The sequence below is a fragment of the Lissotriton vulgaris genome, chromosome 12, assembly GCF_964263255.1.
Source record: "Lissotriton vulgaris chromosome 12, aLisVul1.2, whole genome shotgun sequence".
Classification (NCBI taxonomy): domain Eukaryota; kingdom Metazoa; phylum Chordata; class Amphibia; order Caudata; family Salamandridae; genus Lissotriton; species Lissotriton vulgaris.
Genome location: NC_141700.1, coordinates 135,600,326 through 135,619,041, shown reverse-complemented (window position 1 = coordinate 135,619,041; position 18,716 = coordinate 135,600,326). Strand labels below are relative to the sequence as shown.

Sequence of the window (18,716 nt, the reverse complement as noted above, 5' to 3'; positions counted from 1 at the left end):
CCGGTCACATAAGCTATTGGAAAAAGGGAGGATTGGTATTACATATTGTTCCCTCTACAAAGCAGCCCGTCTCAATTGGGCGTATATTGTTTTCGCTCACCTCTCGCTCAGCGGTTCGCTTTCCAAATGACTCAATGTCGAGGGCGGCGGTGAGACTGCCCCGAGACTAAATGTGGTCACATGACCTTGGGTATTCTGGGAGTTGTAGTTCTAGTTACTCGCATGCATAATCCTGTAGTCCCCATTCCTCAAGGTGGGACCATAGGGCCTCACGGAGTCCTACTCAACCTGTGCTTCATAATCTGGACACCTCGGACAGAGTGTTCAATCCGTTTTGAGCGCTATTGAATTTTAAGATCAGATACGCCTCTTTCCTTAACAGGGTCTCCTCTATATCAATCGGGCCTTGGTTGCCTGATGGCGCTATCGTACAAAGTACGGTCCATTTGAAGTCCGTTTCACTGTGCTCTAGGTCGAGGAAGTGTTGGACCATGGGGGCGCTTAACACCTTCTTTTTTATGCGTGACCTGTGTTGGGTAATGCGACTATTGATCTGTTGTGTCGTCTTCCCTATATAGAGTTTCTGGCATGCGCAGGTGATAGCATATATCACGTTGCGGGTTCTGCAGTTAGAGAATCCATTGTTTTGATTTTTGACACCCCTATGTTCGAATTCGGACCCTTCGATTGTGGACTCACAAGATATACAGTTTCCACATCTATGGTGGCCTATTATTGGCTTGAGGCCCCATATTGACATGAGATCACTTTTGGGCTTGGGGGTCAACACATCGGCTCTAATAATACTTTGGCCAATACTCTTGTTCTTTTTATAGGCGAATATCGGTCGCGGGAACGGACATTCAAGTCCTTCCAAAAGATGCCAATTTTTCAACACCATTTGCCTCACTTTATGTGTGTCTGGCCCAAAGGTTGACACACAAACCAGTTTGTCCATTTCTGGCTTAACTGTTCGTTCAAGTAAGCACTCCCTGGGAGTATGGCGTGCCCTTTTCTTTGAATTATTCGCCTATAAAAAGAACAAGAGTATTGGCCAAAGTATTATTAGAGCCGATGTGTTGACCCCCAAGCCCAAAAGTGATCTCATGTCAATATGGGGCCTCAAGCCAATAATAGGCCACCATAGATGTGGAAACTGTATATCTTGTGAGTCCACAATCGAAGGGTCCGAATTCGAACATAGGGGTGTCAAAAATCAAAACAATGGATTCTCTAACTGCAGAACCCGCAACGTGATATATGCTATCACCTGCGCATGCCAGAAACTCTATATAGGGAAGACGACACAACAGATCAATAGTCGCATTACCCAACACAGGTCACGCATAAAAAAGAAGGTGTTAAGCGCCCCCATGGTCCAACACTTCCTCGACCTAGAGCACAGTGAAACGGACTTCAAATGGACCGTACTTTGTACGATAGCGCCATCAGGCAACCAAGGCCCGATTGATATAGAGGAGACCCTGTTAAGGAAAGAGGCGTATCTGATCTTAAAATTCAATAGCGCTCAAAACGGATTGAACACTCTGTCCGAGGTGTCCAGATTATGAAGCACAGGTTGAGTAGGACTCCGTGAGGCCCTATGGTCCCACCTTGAGGAATGGGGACTACAGGATTATGCATGCGAGTAACTAGAACTACAACTCCCAGAATACCCAAGGTCATGTGACCACATTTAGTCTCGGGGCAGTCTCACCGCCGCCCTCGACATTGAGTCATTTGGAAAGCGAACCGCTGAGCGAGAGGTGAGCGAAAACAATATACGCCCAATTGAGACGGGCTGCTTTGTAGAGGGAACAATATGTAATACCAATCCTCCCTTTTTCCAATAGCTTATGTGACCGGAGAATAATTGTGAGTCATTACGCGGCACGGTTGATCAGTGACGGAAAATCCACTGATCCACTTAGGTCCAAAGTAAAACACTCCCGAAGCCCAGGGGGCACCTTACGAGGTAAGAGAAGCCCCACAACCACTTGCTTTGGCTTCTACATAGATTCAATCTGTTTGTACTGACTCCGTCCTCGCCCCTCCCCCAGGTGACTGAAGTTTCCCCGAACCTTAGGGAGATGCCCCGCCGCACCAAAAACCACTTTAAAGGTATGTCTTGTAACGTCTATGCGATGTGATTGCAGGGTGAATACTGGTACTTGACTCTAAAACTGGTTTTTTAACGTTTTCCAGACTGAAATTTCAATGACCCAGAACAAGACATATGTTAAACCCGGCCACTGTCCAGGTAAATCGTCCCTTTTTTTAAATAGTGCAGTAGATCCTAAGTGATCTTAGGAGATGAGACCCAAGATTGGATTTTAAATAGCGTTTCCTTTCTACACACAGGCATATAGTAATAACAAGGCCCTGAAGAGAACTCGTAACTGATGTACGAAGTTCGAAACGCGTCGGCAAGAAAGGGGATAGAACTAATAGGCATCCAAGACATATAACAAACACGACCCTAGAAAAACGAGTGTTGTGCAACAATTGATGAATTGATGTATCGTGATATCCCCTTTCATTTGTGACTTTGTTTATTACTGTAAAAAGTAGTTCTCATTTTTTGACTTTTTGTGAACTTTTCTAAAATTAATGTCATGCTTTGTTGTGTACAGTAGATGTATTTGTGATTTTTTCTTTTTGTATGTTTCAAAATTTGAGCTAATTATTTGGTGTTCTTTGTCTGACATGAAATGTACAGAATTTTCTGAATTGATGGTTGAATTTATGGTATAAATAAACATACCGAACATATCTAATCCGAGTGGATGTGTTGCTCATAAGTAAGAGCTTTCTGAAATATAAGTGGGAGGCACTCTCTTTTCTCAACCACTATAGCTAAGGTCCAGCCTCTCCACTTGCTAAGGACCTAACTCCTTCACTCTAACAACCCTCCTTGTTGGATGCATACCTGGTGGGGGTTCCTGGCTGCCGGCCGTCCTCGGCACATGCCTACGGTGACGTTGGACATCCAGGGCCGTCTGCTGCATGCAAGGGGTTAAAGTGCTGCAACGTTGGTTGCCCCTCCCTCATTGCCCAGGGTATACCTGAGGAAGCAGGGCACTTGCACCGGATCTCAACATAGGAGCAGGGTGAGATCTTGACGGAGGCCTCCTGATTCCCAAGTCGGAGGGATCTCCCCAGCATTACCACATTCCCTGTGGTGGGTGGGCAGGTAGCCCAGGAGCCTACGAGAGGAAAGACAGTATTGCATAACACATAGTAAGAGCGCAGGTGCCGCTCTTAGTGGTCTGGTAACCCTTGGTGATGGGTATGCTGGTAATTCTTCTGTTTTGCCTCACTCTAATTGGCCCTGGGTCAAGACTGATTTGCATATGGCTGGGTCTGAACTGGGGTGGCTTGGTGGGCAAAATAACGATGGATTAAACCCAGATCTGTGACTGGGGGTGAATGTTTTGCCATTGTGCAACATTCCGTCCATCATCTTGTGCGTTTAACTTGTTTTCCATACCAGATAGCTTAGATTTCACAATATGTACTTGTATCTGTTTAATTTTGTGTTAGACTGTGGAGTTCATTATAGAACTTCTATGTGTTGTATTAAGTTTTGCTCTGTATATGTCGTTATTGGTAGTTTCGTTATTTGTATATAGCGCCTTCTCGCTTTTTTTCGGTTTGCATTTTTAACGCTTGATAATAATAAAGTAAAGTAGATTAAGCTGTAGGTGGACAGGCGGGAACAGTCAATGTATTGTTTTAGTTCACGACGCTGATCGTTCTGGCACGCTCCAGGCCATATGACTGGCTCTCTGCCAAGGAAGATGGCTGCCAGGAATGTTTTTAAAGTGTAGCAAAGAGGCGTGGTGGTCTCCTTGAGCTTACAGTGTCTGTGCTAGGGATCGCCTACAACAGTTCGGGGCCTACATCGCTGTAGGGAGTAGGAAGAGCATTCATCACGTGTGCAGGTCTGAGCTTAAGGTAAAAACCGGTTCAAACGAGGCCAAATATCCAAGTGCAACCGGGTGAGTCGAGAAAAATCAACGTGACTCGCGTAGGCTAAGTGTACTTTTATAGTTTTGGGAGGTTTTAGACTTTGCTACACGTCCTTTTGCGATACGACCTCTTTATGTTTTAATTACACAAAGCTTGTAGACATTGCTTTTGAGTTCCAGAAACGTATAGCTGATAAAATATGTATTGCTTTCTGCTATAGATAGTACCAACACACATAAAATTAGAATGAACATTTTATAATGGGCACAAGAGGAAGTAGAAACCTTGCACTTTGATCCAAATGTCTTGCACGCACTTTGTTTCCCTTCCCACGTTCACATGTGGGTCTTTCTCCCATGCCATCACGGAAACAGGCTTTGCAGCCCCGGAAGACCGGTAAAAAAAATCGACAGCAAACACACGTGTTGACAAATCGATCTCAAACGTGGGCTGCACAAGATTGTGTGCTGGGACTTGCTGCCCTACACCTTTATTACGCCTCATCGAAGTGAAAGGTACATGTAGCATGAATAGTAAAAATAAATACAGACAACCTTTGTCCCGCAGTAAACACGACTGAAGCTTTTCCTAGCTTGCCTTCAGTTTGGTGCTGCGGGTGTGCCACCTCTACAGCATCTGGAGGTGGGCGAGCCACTGAAAAGCTGGAGCCAGGCTCGAGCCTGAAGCCGGGCTCTGTCTGGCTCAGCTTTAGGTCATGTTGGACCCTCGAGCCCAAAACGAGCCGAGCATTCACGTGGCGTCTGCCTCACTCCCTCCCTCTGCCGGGGGTGGGGAGTTCCTGGCAGAGTTGCAGCTACAGAACTCGGGAACCGGGATTGAGTCTGGGCATTGGCTCGGTATCGTGTGATCCTGGTCAAATCACGTAATCGCCCCATGGCTATGAATAATGCATATGGCCTTGTTTAATGTAACTGGTGCTCAGGTAAAGCAATTGAATACTTTCGGGTTGAGTTCACACTACATTATAAACACTGCAGAATGCACCAAGAAGTAAAAACAAAGCCTCAACATACGGAATGACAAATAGATACCCATTTACTGGCTGTTTTGTACAGAGTGGAACTGGAAAAGCCTGATAAGTTGGGTCATCCCTGCTTAAATTGTGTGATCTTAGGCAAATATTTTATTTCACCAACATTCTTTTTTCCTACCTTATCGCGTATGAAGAGCACTTTCGAGCATGTGAGCTCAGCGTACCAGCTGTACAAAACTATCAACTTTAATACGTTTTTAGGTCGAGCTGACCTAGCTTTCAATGCGAAAGCATTGAAAGCTGTCAGCAAAGACAACTAATGTTGCCCGTATTTGGGAAAGTGGACACGAGAGGGTGCACGAGCGCAGACGCGGATTTCACCTCGTGGGCGCGCACGTCGCCGCGCCCCTCTCGTGTCTCATTCCCTTGCGCAAACACGCATTGAAAGCTGTCAGCAAAGACAACTAATGTTGCCCGTATTTGGGAAAGTGGACACGAGAGGGTGCACGAGCGCAGACGCGGATTTCACCTCGTGGGCGAGCACGTCGCCGTGCCCCTCTCGTGTCTCATTCCCTTGCGCAAACACACTCCACACTCACGCATGCGCACATACACAGCCACACACACTGCATACACACACGCAGACCCACGCGCACACACACAGACACATTCGAACAGACACACGCGCGTACAGCCCCCTCCCCTCTCCTCCCCTCCCCTCCCACTCACCGGGCTCTTTCAGAGTGTTCCGTGTCTCCTCTGCAGCGCTGGCCGGAGTCGGCCGGCTTCACTGCTTCCTCGGCGGCGGCGGGCGGGACTTCCTGCTGGATTGCAGGCCCCGCCCCCGTCTCGGCCAAAAGTGCCTGACTTCCGGTTTTCACGGAGCAGGGCTGCGGCGGTGATTTCTTTTGGGGGCAAGAGCGGTAGGCACCCTCGAATTCGCGCAGCCAATGCGTGTTAGGTTGTGTAATTGATGTTTGAATTAGTTAGACATATTGTAAGTTGATTCAATGGCACCCTAAAAAAGACGACGGCGCTTTGAGCTACTATTTTTTGGGGTGGCCTGATAATGTTAGGGGTATGCGTTTGAATATCGTCTTTTTGGTGCCAGCGCATCATTGATTGATTAATGCTCATTTCTCATTTGCCGCTCACATCAATGATTACTTTTGTGAACTTCAACAATGTTTTTATTTCCCGGGTAGTTGGTGCTTGTTGCTATTGATGTTGCGCGCCGGTGCTATTAGCAGGAAAATCCAATGTGATAGGTAGAAAGCTTGAATTTATCCCCGCCACTGGTAATTGCTGAGGCCACCTTCCGTTTTCTTATTGATATGCCCTCGTGCAGATTCCTCCCCATAAGAATATCCAGAGGTGGTTCCTCCATTAACGTGGAGGAACGTCGCCCCACTGTTTTAAAGGCCCCCCCAAGTTTCGGGACGTGGGTGGGGCCGCTGCTGACTGGACGCAGCAGTAAGACGTGATGGGCAGGGCACACCCACAAGCTAGGGGATGCTGCTTTAAAGTGTTTGTTACCTCAGAACGATGAAAGGCTGAGTTGGACCTTCAGCATCCAAAGCGGTGCCCACGAGTCACACGCAGTTCTTAAGAAGGGTTGACTTAGCTCACGGAGTCATCAGGCATGGTGTTGGATTGGTCCCAGTTTTGTGAACAGAGTAAATCTCCCCGCCTCAGTTCTCCACTGCAGGACAGGAAAGGGAAGCAGGGACCAGCCCTATGCAAAACCTTGGGGCCTTTTTCCCCTCTCCTGGAAACATTCTTCGGGGTCCACACATTTTTGTGTTCTTTGACAAGGGATAGTCAAACTGAACCACAACACAGTAGTCTTTGTCGCACACTTGGATGGGTATTCCTATCACTGCGCGAGGAATTCATCAGCACTCAATGGCATGCAGGCGGGGCGTTCCCACCCTCCTCTCTGGGGCACTTAGTGTGTGGTGAGTTCAGAGCCAACAGCAAGCAGGCGAGGTGAAGTGCGATTTGTTCCTACCATAGACTCTGGGAAGCTTCATAACGGAGTAGTGAGTTTAAATATCCTGCCACGGAATATCTTGAAGGTAAGCGAGTATACATAGACCAGTATGGATGCACTGTTCTTACCTCCAACTACATGTACCTTGACAATCTTCAAGGTACGTAGATGTTAAGCATAATAAATATACAATTGCCTATACATACTTTCAGATTGTTTTCTTAGTCATATTGGTTTGGTAGTATGTATTTTATTCTGGCCGATATATTTTGTAGCAGAATCTGTGCATAATGTTCTTTCTGTCGAACCTTCTGATACCAGTCAGCCGCGCAGGGTCGGGGCGAGCAGTGTGCTCACAGAAGTCTTGCTAGACCCTTATCAGACAGGAGGAGCTGGGAAAAAACACCGGTCATGGAAGAGAACTCATTCTGTACTCACAATGCAATATTAGTATTGGCAAAAATGTGTAACGAGTCGCCACAATAATAGTATTTATTTAAAACGTAACCTCCCTGCATCTCAGAAGGGTTGTGTTCTTTTCCCTTTGCCTGTCTGTGCACAGTCAAGAAGTCTCTTTTGATCTATCTCACTGGCAGGAAGGAGCCTGGGCTCAAGGGCCGGATTGTGATTGCGTAACATGAAGTTCATAAACAACAAGCAAGTGTCATGGGGGGGTGGTGAGGGCTCGCCTCATGGTTTGGACCCTATGCAACACACACTCCACACAATACCACTCAGTGCCACAATTATATGCTACATAATTATACTCTACTGAATGCAACACACTCCACACAATACCACTCAGTGCCACATAATTATGCTTCATAACTACATTGCACTCAATGCAACATACACTCCAAATACCACTCAGTGCCACATAATTACACTGCACTCAATGCAAAATACACTCCAAATACCACTCAGTGCCACATAATTACACGCCACATAATTACACTCTACTGATTAGACTGCGCTCAATGCAACATACACTCCAAATACCACTCAGTGCCACATAATTACACGCCACATGATTACACTCTACTGATTAGACTGCACTCAATGCAACATACACTCCAAATACAACTCAGTGCCACATAATTACACACCACATAATTACACTGCACTCAATGCAACATACACTCCAAATACAACTTAGTGCCACATAATTACACGCCACATAATTACACTGCACTCAATGCAACATGCACTCCAAATACCACTCAGTGCCACATAATTACACGCCACATAATTACACTGCACTCAACATCTAAGTCACGTAAATACAACACATATTGCATTACAAATGCTATAGGTGTCACATTTGCGAAAGTTAAAACTATTGGCATTGTAAATGACAAAGCTATTAATTTTGGTATTTTCAAAACCAACAGATAAATATAAAATGTGTCATTTACAATACCAACAGCTCAAACTTTCCTAATGCGAGACCTATTGCATTGCAAATGCTTGTTCTGTAATGTCAAAGCTACCACACGTTAAAAGAAATACACTTTTTAATTTTTGAAGAGACTTTATCATATTTTACGTGTTTTTTCGTATGGTATACATAACACATATTGGGGGCCAAACTCTTACTACGCAGTGGAAAGGACTTAGCCAGCCACCCTCCCACCTGGCATGGTCCCTGCTTCTGATCCCAACCAGGTTGGGGGAGCCTCCCTTGGCCCGATGGACCCCGTCACGGGCACCCGGACCCTCGCCAGGCTGCAGGACGGGGGCTCCCGCACCACAGGGTCGGCTCAGCTTGTGCACGGGCTCTAAGATCCAAGCCAGACCCTTCGCTCGGCTCTGGCTCAGCTCTCCCTGTAAATTTGTTGGCTCGCCCACCTCTAGCATTCGGGGCGTATTCTCAGGACAGAAGTTAAGCTGCCTAGAAAGTTAGGATGTTAGTTGATGATCAGCAGGAGTAGGTGTCCTGAGACTGATTACCTGATGCACTTCATCACTGTAAATGAGCTTGAGCGAGCAAAATGGAGTCAGTGGGTGTTGTGAGTAAGGGAAAAGGCACACTAGAAAACACATGCACTTTGAAGGAGTGCTGAAAAAAACAAAAAGCCAAGTATTGGCAAAGCCAAGTATTGGCAAAGCCAATAGGTCTTGAAAATCCTAAGCTACTGGCGTTGAAGTGTGAAGAAGTGTGGCTCAATGGTTAGAGCGGCAGACCTTGATGCAGAGCTCAGGCCCGGGACCAGGGTTCGATTCCTGCCTCGGCGGGTATCGGGCTCATAAATTCCTCTGACCTGATATTCTTGCCTCAGCGCCTATTCTAATCATGGGCCCCCACGCTGCAACTCTGCTTGCTTAATCTCCACAACGGCCGCCAACAGTGCTGGGGATGCCTGGTTTCACCATGGGGGTGTCCAGGAGTGGAGACTTCACAAGGAAAGCCAGGAAGGGCAGGAAGGGTTCCCCAGCGGTATGAGTACCTGCGCCGGGAGACCCTTGTTGGGTAGCTGTGCGCTATACAAGTACACAAACATTTACATTTACAGTTGTCAAGGTCAATGCCTTTTAGCCTGGTTGAATAGCAGCACAGCCTCTGCTCAGCAAGGCTTAAAGTCGTGTATAAAAAGCCTATGTGCTGCATTCTGAACTCGCATATTTGAATGCACTTTCATGCACGAAAACAAAGAAAAAGGTTTTGGTGAAATAAAATATGTGGGCACGAGCACACTGCACTGCAGTCTGAACTCACATGTTTGGAAGCACTTTCATGCGCAATAATGAAGAATAACGTTTTTGGTGAACGAAATTATTTTGTCAAGAGCACACAAGGAGCAACACTTGAAGAAACTGAAACAAAGCGTCCAAGCAGAGGCTGCCTGAGGCCAGCGGCATCAGCTGGTCCTTGGCCTGGCCATGTGCAGGGCGCGTGCCCAGTCCCCAACATCAGGCCTTTCTGTGTGCTTGGGCTGTAGTGTGCTCTGTTGGGACTCACTGGCCAGAGGCTTGCAAATATGTTTAAATGAGAAGGGCATGGCGAGGGAGCTGGGAGAGTGAAAATTAAATGAAAGTTAAAGAAAAAAAAATAAGAGGACATGGTGTAAAATGTAAATTGATACTAGTATAGTGCACTACTCACCTGCAAGGGTCTCAAGGCGCTTGTACTCATACCGCTGTGGAACCCATCCTGGCTTTCCCTGTGAGGCGTCCACTCCTGGGCACCCCCAAGGTGGAGGCCAGGCATCCTTAGCGTTGTGGGGGCCGTTGTGGAGATTAAGCAAGCTATTGCCCAGAGTTGCAGAGTGGAACTCCATGATTGGAATAGGCACCGAGGCGAGAATTATCAGGTCCGTGGAATTTTGAGCCCAAGACCCGCCGAGGCGGGGAATTGAACCCTGGTCCCGGGCTAGACCTCTGCATCAGGGTCTGCCGCTCCAACCATTGAGCCACACTTCGCCTGGCTTGATAGACAACATACCTTGTGAAGCATCATTTTAAAAGCCTTGCTACATTTCAGAATGTCGGTTTCTATTTCAACTTTTTTTTTTTAAATAATGGGACACCATGAGCAAAGTTATAAAACGGAACAGAAACGTCGCGAGGGCTGTTAAAGGAGGTGAATATTAAAGCCGATCTGCGAAGGAAAAGAAGCAACAGGATTGGGCAGGTGGGGGGGCAAACCAGTGAAAGAAAACACGAGAAAAAAAGCATAAGGACAACGAAAAAGGAAGCTCCTAAAATAGGAGCAGTGGATGGACAGGATGAATTGACAACAACATATGCCCTGCAGGTTGCCCACCGATGTCTGAAGCCAGCGCTCTAACCCACCGGTCTACCTGATTCGCTTTAAGCACGTCTGTGATCACTTGCCTCAGCAAAGACCTGCAACGGGTCCCCACGGCTGATCTGGAGCAGGTTTCCCAGGAAGGGCAGCGGGACGGGCCCTGGGGGTCGCCGGCGCGAGGGATACCACAGCCTCCGGAGCTCCAGCAGCAGCAGGAGGACGCCTCCGCCCAGCAGCACCGACAGCCAGGCCGGACAGTCCGCCCAGGCGAGAGAGGCCATCTCCGGGTCCTGGCGCGCGCGCTCACTGCGTACTGCAAGCGCGCAGCCCGAAGCAACAAAAACAATTAAATAAAAATAAACTCGACCAGGACGGCACCTGCGATAGAAACACAAATGGCACAATAAGAAATAGAAATTTCGCAAAGTGTATTCACAAAGTCAGAAAATGGGCCCAATAATGAAGTTACCGCAGGCTGGAATAAACAGACGCGCACTGACAACGCCGCTTGTTCTCAGCACCGAACAACCAACTTTCCCAGCGTAAAGTCCAATATAAGGGCGCGTAAGTATTTAAGCCACGTGATCTCGAGAGCCAATGCTAAACGAAAAGAACTTGACAGGTATCTGCAAAACAAGAGAATAAGTGTTATCAATGCCAAACATTTTGGCTCTGGTGCAGTAACACGCGCTACACAGGCACCGAGCAGGCATCGGGCGTTTCCCTCTCGCACAGAGGCGATGGCACAGACAACTCTACGGAAGCAACTCCCAGAGAGGGCAGCTCCAGCCTGCGCAGGAGAGGGGGCGGCTTTCCTGCTCCTGGACAAAGCTTTACCAGCCCAGACTATGCTATAAAAAGTGTCGGGTGCACGACAGTTGCAGTTAGGGCCACTGGTATTCAGTGATTGTGCAGCCCTGGCATTTTCCGCATAATTACGGTTTTGCAAAACCTGCCACATAATCCCTCAACTTCTGCATACTTTGCAGAATTTAACTTACGTTCGTTTCCAGTTCACATGAATCAAAAAGTTACTAAACATACTTCCACACGTGTTGCCGCACTGTGACTGGCCCTTTACCGCATAGTGACAGGTCATCTTTCTTTAGCTGATAACGGTATTTATGTGTTTAACTGATACTAAAGCGGTACAGCCTCTTCCCAGATAGTGTTAACATTGTAACACTGATAAAATAGGGACGTAATGGAGCCTCAACGTTTGCATTTTCTTTCTGCTGATTTAGTTAACCTCGCCACATAATTCGTTGTTTCTCTGCTGCATAAATCCAGGGGCCCTGGCTGAAGCATAGGTAGCAGCAGGTGAAGCCTTGTGCTACACCTACCCAACATATAATATTTTGGCTGTCAAGCCGATACCGCCCTACTCTGTCTTACAACCCAATGTTGTTGGGCTGTATCCATGCAATGCTGCTACAGTGCGCATTAGAAGGTTGCTCCGCATCTGTTCTGTACCATGTATTATCAGAAGCGGGGTTGCCAGCCACACATTTTTATAGTGTTTGTCATCTCAGCTAGAGGATTATTGTGGATGTACCCCAGTGCTGCATCTCATCATCAGAAAACCGGGCACTGGTATGTTTGGTGAGTGGGATACTCGGTCAAGATATGGTGGATATGTGGAAGTGTGTCTGATTGTGCTGGTCCTCTAGTGGCTGGGCTTCTGCAGGTGAGGCTGGGAAATGTAGTTTTACAGGCATGAGTGCGTATTTTCCATTGTCCTGTGTGCCATCTCTTCTCACTCCCAGTCTTCGCTGTCTCAACATGTAAATCTAGTAACAATTAATAGTTGATAAATATTACATTTTTAAGTGAACATAGACATATATATGATTCAAAACATTGTAAATTCATTCAACCACTGTAATGTAAAATACATTTAAATACATCCAAACTTTACATTTCTTTAATAAACTATAGAAATATTAAAAAACTATTTATAAAATTTAATGGAAAAAATCTGAAATATAATTTTTGATTAGAATCCTACGAACATTTAAAACATAATCTTTACAGTACGGGTGTCATATGCTATTATAACTTCAGCTCAAAAAACACCTTGGGAAGTGTATCTGTTTTGGGGGTTCAGATCAGGCGTGCAACAGCCATTGGGCTAAAAAGCAATTCAACCCTCACCTAAACCCGTTGTGCATCTTATTCTGAGCGCCTGCAGCTTCCAGGACACACAAAGGTCTTCGCTGATGTGCGTTGGGCTGCACCGGAGATGTGGTCTCAATCACAGCAAATATTTTGCAGTGTATCCACTTCAGATGTCTGTGTGTAACCAATCACAGAACTGAACTCTGGTTGGTGCATTGAGGAAGAGGGACATGGGTATTCATAGAGCTACAAGGTCCGACCCTGTAACTTAAAGCACTGTGAATATGCAAGTCATTATTTAAAAATTGTATCCCACACAGTCTGAGATAGGGTCCTGAAAAATATACAAAGGATGTAGGTAGTCCCAGATTGCTAACATTTTGCACAAAGTAATACAAAGTAGCACAATGCACTACTTTGATTTACTTCCCATCAAGGGGGCATGCCAGAGGTGGTACGTGGGCTGCACCGTACAGTACTCATGCAAAGTGCAAAAATATTAAAGAATATTCTTTTTACTGGAAGGCTCCCCTTTCTGTAGGAACAGTACGCTTGGATCATGCAGACATCCTTGCACTATAGTGAAAGAGTAAACATGGCCGTTTTTACCCACTCAAATCTCATGGTGATTTAATTGTGGACTTGCATGTCAATGTCAGATAGGGGGAGGCGGGGACAATGCTGGGGGTCCGGGTCCTATAGAAAAAGTATGCTTGGATCATGCAGACATCCTGGCACTATAGTGGAAGAGTGTGTGCATGGTGCAAGTCGGCTTAAAGTGCGCCAGCGCAGGGAGAGAAGAAAACAGGGACACATCTCAGTAGGCATACAGCTGTTATGCTCTATCTCTGACACGACGCAGCAAATTTGGTTTGCTGCGCTGCATTGCATGAAAAGATTGCAAACCTGTTCTTTTGTATTTAATGTATAGCAAGTTTGTTAAAATCAGTGGTCGAAGAGGGCGGGGAACAGCAGGGCATGGCGTGCACCTACGTCTTTCATTTAACCGAGTCCGCTCCCCTACTTTTTAGGGCTCGGCCTACGTCACCACGAAGTGGGGCGGAGCTTCGAGCTCTTATGTTAAAAAAGAAAAAAAAAAGGTTTCTTTAGGGCTCGGGCCAGATAGATTCCTTAGTGCGCGTGCTTTTGTTATGGCATCTGCATAGTGATTCGTCTTCGCTGTGCTGTCCTTTTAGTAGCCTTGACACGATAGGCTATATGTAATTTTCGTCCGCCATTTGTGGCATTTTCTGTGTGGTTACGAGCACGGCCGTCCATAAATATCAATTAGGAGCTGTCAGGGAGGTGCTGTAATGGAATCCAGATGCTGTGGGCGCGTTCACCATTCTGCAGTGCGTTTTGGTGGGCGCGCGCTATGCATTATTTTGTTGCTCCTTTCATCTCCGGTTTACTCGGCTAATTTAAATGTTTGAATAGCTGAAATGCTTTCACCGAAATTTAAAATGTTTGTTTGGAATAAAAGGTTTACACTTTTCAGCCAGCTTGCACCTCCTTGTTTGAACACGGAATGTAAAGCGAGTTTGTTTTAGAGCACTGATAGCCCTGTGAGGTGATACTTCAGGGTCGATGTGGTGGGTGCTTCGGGCTGGCTTGCCAGTTTGTTTATTTAAGTGGCTGACATGGTAAGTGGAATAACGAGTGAAGAACACAGTACCAGCTGTGTATTTGACTGTCACTCTGAGCTCCGATAAAAATAAGTGGGAAAGTGCAATTTCGGATGATATTGAACATTCACTCATTCCAACAATTATGCATTTAAAAAGATTTTAACTTTCAGGCTTATTGTGAACATTTGAGGGTTACGGGTGGTGTTAGACGGACCGGGAGGGTCGGCCGAGGATAAGGGGAGAGGTCTCCGGGGAGAGCCGTCTCCAGCGATCGTACAGACAAGTAACTTCCCCCCCACAGACGGCCTCCACACCAGGATAAGGTTCAACGATACTTTATCAGCAATTCTTTAGGTACGGTAAAATGATACAAGGAGGTCTGGACTCAGGGGTCCCCTCGATTCTGGTCTCTGGATTGGGAAAAGGGTAGCGGGACAGTCTTGTTACCAATAGATGAAAATAGCTCTCAATCCTCGAGCTCGGCGTTCTAGATGATCGGGCCGCGGCGGAGCCCGCAGGTCCCGAGATGGATGAAGGAAGCGACGGTCCGCGGCGGAGCCAGCAGGTCCCGATGAAGATGGTGGTTACAAACGGTCCGCGGCCACGCCAGCAGGTCCCGACGACGATGAAGGTTACGAAGGTTGCGGTAGCGCCAGCAGGCAGGACGATGGTTCGCAAGGCAGGGCTACGGCAGCGCCAGTAGTCCGTCAAGGATGAGTTCTTCACTGCGTCTCTCGACTCCAGGATACAACTGCCTTCCTGCTCTGGAGCTGCCCCAGTTATAGGGCTGGTGCCCTTTGATGTCCGGACCCTCGCACTTGGAGGTTGGGGGGTCCGGGATGAAGGGGTCCAGACACCCAGCAGGGGGGTGGAGCCAGCGCCCGGGGAGGTTGTGGGCGAGCGGCACCTGGCGGGGGAGAACCATCGACACCTCTTTCTCCCATTGACCTGCCTAGTAGTCCGCTCACCTCCTGGGTGGATGGTGGTGCCGGGATGTCTGAGGCCTGGCCAGGTCCAGGGTTGGGGTCGATCGGGGGCCACGCGGCCTCGTGGCGGAGTGTCCAAGATGGCGCCCAGGCTGGGCGCGCGGGCCAGTAGTGGATCGGGCCCACGAGGTCGATATGTTCAGAGGCAAGGGTCCCGGAGGGGACGGAAAACGTGAAGTGGTGGTGTGTGACACTTGAGGGACCGGGCTCGGGCCTGGTCGGGCAGAGGGGGAGCGGCCCTTCACGTGGCCTGTCCAACATGCGTCCCCCCCAGCTGAAGGCGGGGAGAGTCACCCATCCTCTTGGGGACTCTCCTCGTCGAGGCGGAAAAACCGGGACAGGCCATCTGCGTTGGCGTGATCTGGCCCAGGCCGGTGTTCAACAGTGAAGTCCATCCCTTGTAGGGAGATGGACCAACGTAGTAATTTTGGGTTCTCCCCCCGCATCTGCATCAGCCACTGCAGGGGTCGATGGTCGGTCTGCACCCGGAAGTGTGTGCCAAAGAGGTAGGGCCGGAGCTTTTTGAGGGCCCATACCACGGAGAAGGCCTCCCTCTCGATGGTGCTCCAGCGTTGTTCTCGAGGTAGGAGTCGCCTGCTGATGAAGGCCACTGGCTGATCAAGGCCTTCGGTGTTCAATTGAGACAGGACCGCCCCAATGCCGTGGTCGGAGGCATCCGTCTGGACGACGAATTCCCGGGTGTAGTCGGGGGCCTGGAGCACAGGGGCGGAGCACATGGCGGCCTTCAGTTGTTCGAAGGCTGTTTGACAATCTGGGGTCCAGTTGACCTTCTTGGGTTGATTTTTGGACGTGAGCTCTGTGAGGGGCCCCACTATGGTACCATAGTCTTTCACGAACCGTCTGTAATAGCCCGTGAGTCCCAGAAAGGCGCGTACCTCGGTCTGGGTGATGGGGGGCTGCCAGGACTGGATGGCGGCAATCTTGAGCTGCAGCGGGGCCACCAGGCCGCTTCCCACCTGGTGTCCGAGGTAGGTTACGGACCCCTGACCAATTTGGCATTTGCTGGCCTTGATCGTGAGGCCAGCTTGCTGAAGGGCCTGTAGCACCGCTCGGAGGTGGTGGAGGTGGTCGGACCAATGGTGGCTGTACACAGCGATGTCGTCTAGGTAGGCGGCGCTGAATCCTTCGAGCCCGGCCAAGACCTGGTTGACTAGCCGCTGAAATGTTGCTGGGGCATTCTTCATGCCGAAGGGCATGACCTTGAAATGATAATGGCCATCAGGAGTGGAAAATGCAGATCACTCTTGGGCCCGGGGTGTGAGGCCGATCTGCCAGTAGCCCGCCGTCAGGTCGAAAACACTGAGGTAGCGGGCAGCTCCCAGGCGGTCAATTAGCTCGTCGGCGCGGGGGATGGGGTGTGCGTCCGTTCTGGTGACCGCATTCAAGCCCCGGTAGTCGACGCAGAACCGGAGTTCCGGTGTGGTGCCGGGAGTGGCTGCTTTGGGGACCAGTACTACTGGGCTGGCCCAGGGGCTGTCTGAGGGCTCAATGACCCCGAGGGTGAGCATTTTGGTTACTTCTTCCTGGATGCAGGCCCGTACCCGATCTGGTACGCGGTAGGCCCGGTGGCGGATAGGGGGGCTGTCCCCCGTGTCCACGTTGTGCACACACCAGGAAGTGACACCTGGGGTGAGGGAAAACAGGCCGGCGAACTGCAACAGAAGGTCTCGACACTCTTGGCGTTGGTCCAGGGTGAGGGCCTCCGAGAGTCGGACCCCATCCACGGAGCCATCTTTCTCCCGAGTCCGTAGGAGGTCAGGGAGGGGTTCGGAGTCTTCTTCGGCTCCATTGTCTGTGGCCATCAGGAGGCTGAGTTCTGAACGCACAAAGTGGGGTTTCAGCCTATTAGCGTGGAGGACTCGGAGGGGGTTCCGCGAAGACTCCATGTCGATGAGATAGGTGACAGGACCCTTGCGCTCGACTACTTTGAAGGGCCCCGTCCACTTGTCTTGCAGGGCGCAGGGTTCGGTGGGGGACATCACCCATACCTGTTGTCCGGGTTCAAATTCGATGGAGGAGGCATTTTGGTCATACCACTTTTTCATGTCCTCTTGACTGACCTCCAAGTTTGCTTTTGCCAGCTCTCTGAACCGTCGGGTCTGGTTGCGGAGGGTTAGGAGGTATTTGAAGACATCTGGAGGGTTCTTTAGAGGGGGCATTTCCCAGCCTTCCTTGACTAGATTGAGAGGCCCCCGTACGGGGTGTCCATACAATAACTCAAACGGGCTGAAGCCGAGGGACTTCTGGTACTGTGGGCAATTTGGGTCGTTTGCATAGTGGCCGACTCGTTGGCATCGGTGACACGTGACATTGGCTCTGTATCCCGGTCGCGCCGGGGTGCTGCCCCGGTTGGCCGGGGGAGTGGTGCTGGTAGCGGGGGCGACCGGAGCGTTGTCTCTTCCTCGCCCTTGGCCCCCTCCTCCTCCTCGGGGACGGTGCTGACCGTTGTTGTTCCGGTTCTGTTCATAGGATCCATTTCGGCCCACTCTGGTGATTTCCCACCGGTCAGCCTCGGCTGCGAGCTGCCGTGGATCAGTCAATTTGCTGTCGAGGAGGTGCTGCCGGAGCTCAATGAAGCAATTGTTTGATAGATGCTCCCACACCATGAGATTGAAGAGTTGTTCGTAAGTTGTGACATTGCTTCCTTTGATCCAGCCCTCGAAGGCTCGGCTAAAATAGTTCACGTAGTCCACCCAAGTTGTACCCGGGATGCGGGTGCAGTCTCGGAACCTCTGACGGTACATCTCGGGTGTGAGCCCATAGCGGGTGAGGAGGGCAGCTTTCATGTGGTCATAGGAGGTCATCTGATGGTCCGGGAGCTGTAGCAGGGCATCGCGGCCCTCATTGAGGAATCTCCCCCATAGACCGGCTCCCCAGTCGCTTCGATCGATCCGGTGGGCGGTCATAGCGATTTCGTAGGCCTTGAACCATTGCTGGATGTCGTCCTCTCGGAAGTATTCTCGAACGACATCCTTGGGTATGTGTACCTTTTTCTCTGTTGCCCCTGGGTCGCGGGGTTGCTCGGGCACCCCTAATTCTTTGTTCTGCTTGCGTAAGTCTATCTCAGCTAGTTTGCGCTCGTGTTCATACGCCAGCCTCTTTTCCTCGAGCTCCCTTTGTCTCTGTTTTTCCTCTCTTTCTTCTCGGAGACGCAGGTGCTCTAAGCTTAGTTTTTGTTCGGCCAATTTAAGTTCAACATCCATTTTGAGCCGGGCCATTTCTAGTTCATGTAGTCGTGTTCTTTCTCGTTCCTGGA

At 49.2% G+C, this 18,716-nt stretch overlaps 1 protein-coding gene across 1 annotated transcript in view; it reads right to left on the bottom strand.

The window, feature by feature from the left end:
* LOC147673664 (cytochrome P450 2B1-like) overlaps window positions 1-11,234 on the bottom strand; it is a 151,717-nt gene extending 140,483 nt beyond the window's left edge. The window contains exons 1-2 of the mRNA XM_086947590.1: window positions 11,177-11,234; window positions 10,794-11,085 (exon numbers count right to left, since the gene is read on the bottom strand). Coding sequence (XP_086803716.1) covers window positions 10,794-10,988 — 195 coding nt within the window. The 5' untranslated portion in view covers window positions 10,989-11,085; window positions 11,177-11,234. The remainder of the gene's footprint in view (window positions 1-10,793; window positions 11,086-11,176) is intronic.
* Between the last annotated feature and the right edge of the window lie 7,482 nt (window positions 11,235-18,716).